The sequence below is a fragment of the Sinocyclocheilus anshuiensis genome, unplaced genomic scaffold (genome assembly GCF_001515605.1).
Source record: "Sinocyclocheilus anshuiensis isolate Anshui unplaced genomic scaffold, SAMN03320099.WGS_v1.1 scaffold3689, whole genome shotgun sequence".
In the NCBI taxonomy this organism is placed as follows: domain Eukaryota; kingdom Metazoa; phylum Chordata; class Actinopteri; order Cypriniformes; family Cyprinidae; genus Sinocyclocheilus; species Sinocyclocheilus anshuiensis.
Genome location: NW_015553084.1, coordinates 34,036 through 43,803, shown reverse-complemented (window position 1 = coordinate 43,803; position 9,768 = coordinate 34,036). Strand labels below are relative to the sequence as shown.

The window sequence follows — 9,768 nt, the reverse complement described above, 5'->3', positions numbered from 1 at the left end:
CAAAAGGGCGGGAACAAAGACCCCTAAACTCTAACACAAAGAACCATTTCAGCATAAAAGGGTTCTTCAAGATGCTATGGTTCTAAATAAAACCGTGTAGATGAATAAATGTAAAGAACCTTCAAAGAACCATCTTTTTTTAGAGTGTAGCGCACACACCACGTGCCATATTTGGGAAAAAGCCAAGCTCAGAATAGATTATTCTGAGCATGTTTTTTCCCGCACTAAGCTTGGTTTCTCCAAAATGTGCCCAGATCTCAGATTTAAAAATAGAGAGTGCATTTTTAATACTCGCGTGACAAGTGCATATGTGAATGACGTCAGTGGGCTATAATCGATTATGGTCTATTACTGCATCGATGCAGAATCGTTCATGTCCGCATCACGATGCAACGATTAATTTCGACACCCCTAGTGTCTTGACACATGATTGTTAATTCAGATACATTTGAAAATGTCATTTTCATTTCAAAACGCTCTCTGTCCACACTAGAGTTTTCAAGTGTTTTCCAAAAGCTTCTCATCCATACTGAAACATCAGAAACATTAAATTCACCTAACTGCACATGCGTGAAACAATAAAATCTCACTGAGATGATACAGATGGACATACATAATAAAGCTTTCACTCTATTCTTCTGACAGGATCATTTTATTTAGTGAAATATCTCACATTCACTGATGCGTCCCGGTCGCACTCAATCATCATTATATGTTTGCTCTTAAACGCAGCTGCGCTCATGTTTTGCTGCAGGACAGCAGTTGTGAGTGAATTTTCTTTGCAGGACTGTGAAATGAAGAGTGAACAAAGAAACATATCTTTAGCAACAGTATGAAAGTGAACAGCACATAACAACACAATACCGGTGTAAACATAGATATCTATCGGTATAATACACGTCACATGACTAAACATGCATCAGTGTTTTCAAATAGCTCAGTTTTCGCAGTCACACTACAACACCAAAACAGTGTTATCACATTCATCCACTCGGGAGAACGTCTTCAAAATGCTCAGTTTTCACAGGACAAAAACAGCATCTCAGTGTGAACAGAAGACCAAAACAGAGAGAAAAAGATGTGTTTCAGATGAAAATGTATTCGTGTGAACAAGGCCTATCGCTTCCAATCGGAACTATCCGTCCAGAGCAGAAAAATGACAAATCAGCAAGAACATGAAGCAAATGAGCAAGAGGAATATGTATTATTTTCTATTATTTGAAGTTGTTGTCTTATTTAGTCTTTATTTAAAATATGATTCAAGCTTTTAAAATATTCTATGTCTTATGTTTTTTTGTTGTTAACTTTTTCTTAAACTTTTACTTTAACTGTTTAGCATTAAATCATTTCGGGATGTTTGCTAAAATTGTTGGATGGTGTTCAGTCCTGTCGTGTTTTACTCAATTAAAGTTCCAAGAGGTCTCTATATTTCTTTTTCCAGTGGATGTCCGGACAAAAAAACAAAAAACATTTTATATATATATATATATATATATATATATATATATAACTCATTTCTATATAACACATTTCCAGCTGGACACCAGTAATGCTTTGTAAATAAATAAATAAGGCAAAAATATTCAGGATATTGGGTCCTCAGAGCCAAAGGTCAGTGGCTTCTGAGAATTTTTCTTTAAAAGAAAAAAAATCTTCAGTTGAGCCCAATTAGATATGAATATTAAAAGATAAAATCAGATGTTTTATCAAACTATTATTATTTTTTGACATTTAGATACATAGGTAAGGCAGAAGGTCATGTGACTGAGGAAAGAGGGGTTCAGAGTTTTTCTCTTGACGTCTGGACCATTTTTATATTGAAAACAAACATAATCAAAACACTCTCATCATGAGCAGAAAACAAAGTTAACTAGTCATTTCAAAATGTATGTTGTCTTTCCTTGCCGTCTACAAATATTTTCCCCAATTTTAACAATTATATGTTTATTTTAAAATGCTCTTAACATACTGATTAATAATGCTAAACGTAAATGATAAAAACAAACATAGCATAACGTGTGTTCAGTGGAGTTTGTAGTAACACTCACATGTACATGTACAGTATGTGCACAAATACACTGTATATGTCTTTCTGCACAACTGATGAACTTTACACTTACTGAACTGAACTGAATCAACACTGAACTGACTTGAGCTCTAGAATCACACTATTGGCTTGTTAGAGCTGCTTTACAGCTCAATCTCAATCTGTTACTGCTTTGAAACAATCTGTATTATATAAAGCGTTATAGAAATAAAGCTGACTTTACTTGTATTCATGATAAACCCACAACCGGTACTTTTGACTACACTAGTCTGCACTGTTTTAGGCCTGATAGGGTTTTTTCACAGAGATTTGTTTGGGCTCCAGAAGTCTAGGACCAGCACTGCTAGTGAGATTCCAATCACTAGTCACTGTTCAACAGTTTCACTATATTAGTGAACACATTTGTGAATAGTGAGGACATCTGTGAATAGAGAGGACACTTGTGAATAGTGAGGACATATATGAATAGCGAGGACATTTGTGAATAGTGAGCACATTTGTGAATAGTTAGCACATTTGTGAATAGTGAGGACATTTGTGAATAGTAAGGACATCTATGAACAGTGAGCACATTTGTGAATAGTGAGCACATTTGTGAATTGTGAGGACATTTTGAATAGTGAGGATACTTGTGAATAGTGAGGATATTCACATTTGTGAATAGTGAGGACATTTGTGAGTAGTTAGCACATTTGTGAATAGTGAGCATATTTGTGAATAGTAAGGACATCTATATAGTGAGGACACTTGTGAATAGTGAGGACATATATGAATAGTGAGGACATTTCTGAATAGTGAGGACATATATGAATAGTGAGGACATATATGAATAGTGAGGATATTTGTGAATAATGAGGACATTTGTGAATAGTGAGGATACTTGTGAATAGTGAGGATATTCACATTTGTGAATAGTGAGGACATTTGTGAGTAGTTAGCACATTTGTGAATAGTGAGCATATTTGTGAATAGTAAGGACATCTATGAACAGTGAGCACTTGTGAATAGTGAGGACATATATGAATAGTGAGGACATATATGAATAGTGAGGATATTTGTGAATAGTGAGGACATTTGTGAATAGTGAGGACATATATGAATAGTGAGGATATTTGTGAATAGTGAGGACATTTGTGAATAGTGAGGACATATATGAATAGTGAGGATATTTGTGAATAGTGAGGACATTTGTGAATAGTGAGGACATATATGAATAGTGAGGATATTTGTGAATAGTGAGGACATTTGTGAATAGTGAGGACATATATGAATAGTGAGGATATTTGTGAATAGTGAGGACATTTGTGAATAGTGAGGACATCTGTGAATAGTGAGGACACTTGTGAATAGTGAGGACATATATGAATAGCGAGGACATTTGTGAATAGTGAGCACATTTGTGAATTGTGAGGACATTTGTGAATAGTGAGCACATTTGTGAATAATGAGCACATTTGTGAATAATGAGGACATATATGAATAGTGAGGACATTTGTGAATAGTGAGCACATTTGTGAATAGTGAGGACACTTGTGAATAGTAAGTACACTTGTGAATAATGAGCACATTTGTGAATAGTGAGCACATTTGTGAATAGTGAGGACACTTGTGAATAGTAAGTACACTTGTGAATAATGAGCACATTTGTGAATAGTGAGCACATTTGTGAATAGTGAGGACACTTGTGAATAGTAAGTACACTTGTGAATAATGAGCACATTTGTGAATAGTGAGCACATTTGTGAATAGTGAGGACACTTGTGAATAGTAAGTACACTTGTGAATAATGAGCACATTTGTGAATAGTAAGGACGCTTGTAAATAGTGAGGACATTTGTGAATATCGAGGACATTTGTGAATAGTGAGGACAGTTTACACACACAGACATCTTCACTGTTGTGTTGTTCTTGATGTTTCTCTCTTCTTGTGTTCAGGGGCCTGTGATCTCATGCTGGATCCAAACACAGCACACACTCGACTCATTCTGTCTGATGAGAACAGGAAGATCACACGTGTGTTTGAGGATCAGCCGTATCCTGATCATCCGGAGAGATTTGATGGTGTTACTCAGGTTCTGTGTGTTGAGAGTCTGACTGGACGCTGTTACTGGGAGGCTGAATGGAGCGGAGATAATGCTGTTATATCAGTGTCATATAAAGGAATCAACAGGAAAGGAGGAGGGAGAGACAGTGTGTTTGGATACAATGACAAATCCTGGAATCTGATCTGCTTTAATAACAGATTCACTGTACGTCACAATGATAACGACACTGTTATACCTGCTGTCCGTTCATCCTCTAATAGAGCAGGAGTGTATCTGGACATGTCGGCCGGCTCTCTGTCCTTCTACAGAGTCTCTGACACACACACACTCACTCACTTACACACACTCCACACCACATTCACTGAACCCCTCTGTGCTGGATTTTGGGTTTATCCTGATTCTTCAATGTCTCTGTGCATCCTGTGAGAATCAACAGTGATCCACACGTCACCAGGTGAGTGAAATATACTGTGTCTTAGTGACAGATTTTTACAGACTGTGTTAATAGTTCAGGGCTCTGTTCTTCATACATCACTGAATACGTCCCAGTTAATGTGAGACCAGATCTTCTAATTGTGATAATTACTCTCTAGCAAATTTAGTTTAGTTGCTTGCACATATTTTATTTGTATATTTGCTTGGACTTGGTGTTTTTACTGAAAAAGACACATATCGATACTAGAAACCAGGGGTAGAGTCTTGATTTAGTCTAGTTATTAATATTAGTCCACATTCTGTAGATTGAAGCTTCCATACAGTAAAGCTAGCGTGTGCAGTTTGGTGTAGGTTAGCAATAGCAAGCTAGCTTTGAATAGATCCCGCTCTTCTTTCAGAGCTCTCTCTCTCAAAAGCCACGCCTCCTCCAAATCACATGACTGCGCACAGACAGAGCCAGAGCCGATTCTCAGTATTAACACATCATTAACTACAGCTTTTGCCTCACTAAACTCCTAATCTGCTGCTATTTAACAGTTATTGTGGTAGTTGTTGAGTTTAGGCATTGGGTAGGATTAGGGATGTAGAATATGCTCATGCAGAATATGTGCTTTATGCAGTAAGCACTAATAAACAGCCAATATGTTAATAATAGGCATGCTAATAAGCAACTAGTTAATAGTAAGAATTGGTCCCTATACTAAAGGGTTATTATATAGATCACTTTACTAATGGATTGCTCTGTGAAGAGACTTTCCACCAGTATAACACAAAATAATCATGAAAAACATTGCCTATCCTAGCTTTAAAACTTGGTCAGTTACTGTAAAAATCTGGATCGGCAACTGATTGAATTTTTAATTTTTCTAATCAGAGAGTTTTTAAAACCCAGAATTCAAGAGTTCATTGATTATAACTCAGTGAAGATTGAATAATCTGTGACTTGTCCAACACTGATTTAAAACTTATTGTTAGAGAATATAGAGTTTGTGGAGGTTAAATATAGCCTGCATTAAAAATAACTTCTTGTCACAATGGCAACGGTGAATGAATTTAAAAACAAACACTGGCCTTACATTTTCTTACCCATCTTTACACTATATTTGTATATAAACTATAGTACTAAAATGCATTATTGTTTATAAATGTGTTTGTTATTAGTGATGAAAACACAAAAATGAGCCTGAAAAAGTAACCATGTCATTTGCTATAATTTATACTAGCTAGCTTCCCTTTCTCTGTGAAACGTCCGGTCACGACAATATGACTTTAATCTGTTTTAATGTGATTTTAGATCTGCTGAATAAGCATATCAAACGCAGAGCTGGAGAGACTGCAGTGCAACCGAATCGCTCCAGTGATGGACGTGACGTGATCTCAGGGAAACTGGAGGAAGTTCATCTGTTTAGGAAAGTCTGTGACACTGTCACACAGGACACATGTTTTAACCTGCTCAATATACTTTTTATTATTTTATGTATATTTGAGTTTTAATAGGTTTTCATGTTGTCTTAGCCATTTTATTCCTCTTAACCATTTTAATGTGTGTATGTCTTTAAATGAGTTTGGGTCTGCCTGTCATGTGACTGATCACATGACAGGAAGTAGGAAATGGACAGCATAAAGGAGGCAGCATGTCAAACAAGCATGGTCGTTGCTCTCATTACGACCAAGTGGTGATCACCTGCAAACTGGAATAGTGGAGTTACCTTTGTGGACTTACCTTTCCAGCACTTTGGATTAACACTACAGCGGACTTTTGTATATACACCGGTGGACACTTTTGGGGACATTCACTTTGGGACTAGCAACACACTGGATTTCTTAAGGACTGTTTTAATGGTATGAAACTGAAAGACTCTGTACTTTTAACAGCCTAAGTTATTCTAGTTTTGTGTTGTTTTAAGTCTCTTGTGAATATTGTAAATACATATTTGATTTTCACTTTTAACATTGTTGTCTGTCTCATCTTTTAAACACTCAAAGCTCTCACATAGTATAATCTGACCCCTTTTTAACAAACGTAACATCTTCCAATAAGGCCGATCGTTACAAGTCTAAAGCTTCCCTCAGAGATGCTGTGAAAGTCCTCAGTGTAGAAGACGAGGGAATAACTGGAGAACCTGTTCAGCTGACACGATTCCATGCCAAGATAGTCCAACCATCCTTCTCTATTAAAACATTCATTATTAGATGGATAATGGGATGGGACCAACACTGCGATCTTCTCTACATGCGCTCTGAAGCTCCTCTCATTCTACATGTCTACCTTTTTTCCATTTGATTCTCGTGCAAAAGATAAGTTGAGAAGAAGGAAGAGTCAAATGTTTTGATCCCAGACCTGACAGACCGTTTCGGATGAAAACGCCACACATTCTTGATGTTCCTGGAGCCTCTGTCCATCCCAAAGAAGGGATCACACTCAGAAGAGAAACTGGCCCAAACTTCTTCAAGATCAAGACACGTCTGGAGAACGATCTTAAAGTGACTCTTAGAGAGGAGGACAAGAAGATTGTCTGAACTGCTTTAATTGAGAAAGAAGAATTTGATCAGATTCATCCACAGAGAGACGAGTCACGTCTGAAGAGTGAGGCAGATAAAGCAAGATATTTTGATAACCACTGGCCAGATCTCATTCAGAGAGTTACACATGTCCAGATCATTGCAGATAAACTGCTTCAGCAGCAACTAATTCATGAGGAACAATATTCAGAAATCAGACAGAGTTTAACCAGTCAGGACGGCATGAGAAAGATCTGTGAGATTATACGTAAACACAGTGATGCTGTGAAAGCTAAACTCATCTCCATTCTTCAGGAAGAGAAGCTTTTCCACTTTTAATCATTGGTCTAATTCTACATTTGGAGCTCAAGGAGCATCTTTTTAAATCGAAATCTCATCCTCTAGATGAAACAAGAAAAATAATGCTTTATCAAAATATACTTGGTCTGCAATGACAATTTGACAATTCTTTCAAATTATTAATTGATAGACATACAAAAAAATATTTATTTGTAGTGTTTCTAAGCAAATGTTCTTCATGGCAGGTAAATTAGTTCACTGTTAAAGCACATTTAGAGCAAGACTTATATTTGTCTAATTGTTCATTCTTGTACATGCTTTTATACATTCACCAACATTTTGGGATATTTCAGGTTTTTAGTTTCAGTTTTAGTTTAGTTGTTTTACAACATCAAGCTGAACTAAATAATGAAATGAAAATTAGAAATGTTGCCTTCTGAACTAGCTGAATTAATTTTTTTATATTTTATTTCACTTAACTTTTGTTTTTCAAGTGACTGTTTAATGATTTATCAATATGTTTGATTTAAATTTTAGTCTTAGTTAACTATGACAACCCTGTAAAATTAATGTCTTATTCCTTAAAGTCTAATAAATGGTCTATTTGTTAAGTTCACTTTCTTCTGTAAGAATTTAACATTCTGGGGGATTAACAGATTTTTGGGTATTTCACTGATATTTGTCGCTGTCACACAGACTTTCTGGGACAGTCCTCAAATGGTATATAGGTCATCCTTAGAAGCGATCATAAGTTCTTTAACATAACGTTTCCACTGCTGGGTCAGTGCGAGCCAGAGCTAACAACGAGCCGCGTGGGGCCAGTGACTTCACACCTCAATCCACGAGCCCAAAATCATGCTGTCAGACCAGCGCTACTCTATAACCCGCCCTTAACACGCCTCTCGGAAGAAAACCTCACACATCACCATTTCACCAGCGAGGGGAAACATTCTAAGTTCTTCCACCGCTGGATTACATTGACTCATTGTGCTTGGAAACTATGGAAAGATGAAGTTCTCAAGGTGAATGCATACTTTGACTTCAAGGGGTCAAACAACTAAAATCAGGGCAGACCTTAGTTTCAGTAGTCATGTCAAAGCAGTAACTAAATCAGCATGTTATCATCTCAAAAAACACTGCAAGAATTAGATGTTTTGTTTCCAATCAAGACTTGGAGAAACTTGTTCATGCCTTTATCACCAGCGGGTTGGACTATTGTAATGATCTCCTTCCCTAGAAGACCATTAGACAGCTGCAGCTCATTCATAACACTGAGCACAACCAGAAACCATTACTAGTTCCCTTGTTCACTATGTGTTGACTCAGTGTCCTAGGACCTCTATACATTGCAGATATGCTCACTGAGTATAACTCTAACAGACCACTCAGACCATTAGGATCAAGTCATTTAGAAATACCAAGGGTTCATTTAAAGCAAGGAGATCTGCTGTTAGCTATTATGCAGCCCGCAGTTGGAAGTAGCTTCCAGAAGAGATCAGATAAAACAGTAGCCACATTTAAATCCAGACTCAAAACACAGATCTGTTCAGCTGTGCATTTACTGAATGAGCACAGTGCTACGTCCAAATTGTTTTTACATAAACATGTGGTTCTAAGGCAATATAACACATCTCTCTATAGGTTGTCTGGCTGTATGGTGACAAAGGAAGGCTGTGGTTATTTGTCTTCAGCTCTGAGTTCTAGAATCTAGATCAGTGGTTCTCAAACCTGTCCTGGAGGACCCCTAGCCTTCTCCCTCATCTAACACACTTGATTCAACTCATCAGCTCGTTAGTAGAGACTGCAAGACATGAATTGGGTGTGTCTGATAAAGGAGACATTCAGAATGTGCAGCTAGGGTCCTCCAGGACAGGTTTGAGAACGCCTGATCTAGATGTTTTTCTTTGTGTTGAGGGGTTTGTTGGTGATTATATTGGGACTGAGTATAATTACTCCTCCGTGTCTCTGTGTGAGATTCAAAAAGAGGTCCCACTTTATATTAAGTGGCCCTAATACCTGTGTACTTGCATAGTAAATAGATGTGTACATAGTATGTAACTACAGTGTAAGTACACATTGGTAAGTAGTATCTACAGCTGTAATATTTGTGTAACTACACATATGTAACAACCCACTGAATGGTATGTGTAAATACAAATGTGTAACAGGACATTGGTAACAACACATTGTGATAATGAAAGTACAAATGTGTAAAGGACTAACAGCACTTTTTGGTAAAGAAAGTGTTACACTTTATATTAAGTAAACAATTCCTATGGATTTACCATGTAATTATGTTGTGATGTTACACAGCAGCGGCCAGTAAGTTAGGCTTTACATATAAATTGTGGTTGGTGTCCAGGATGTTACACTTTATATTAAGTGGACACTTCCTGAGGAGTTACCATGTAAGTACACTGGTATTACAGTGGTGCACCA

The 9,768-nt window shown here is 37.0% G+C and overlaps 1 protein-coding gene across 1 annotated transcript in view; it reads left to right on the top strand.

Moving 5' to 3' along the window:
* The window catches only part of LOC107668189 (protein NLRC3-like), a gene marked incomplete at its 5' end in the record, with an annotated part of 16,348 nt that extends 10,299 nt beyond the window's left edge, over nt 1-6,049 (top strand). The window contains 2 exons of the mRNA XM_016459984.1: nt 3,983-4,546; nt 5,822-6,049. Of these exons, the coding sequence (XP_016315470.1) occupies nt 3,983-4,518 (536 nt within the window). The remainder of the gene's footprint in view (nt 1-3,982; nt 4,547-5,821) is intronic.
* Nucleotides 6,050-9,768: the final 3,719 nt, after the last annotated feature.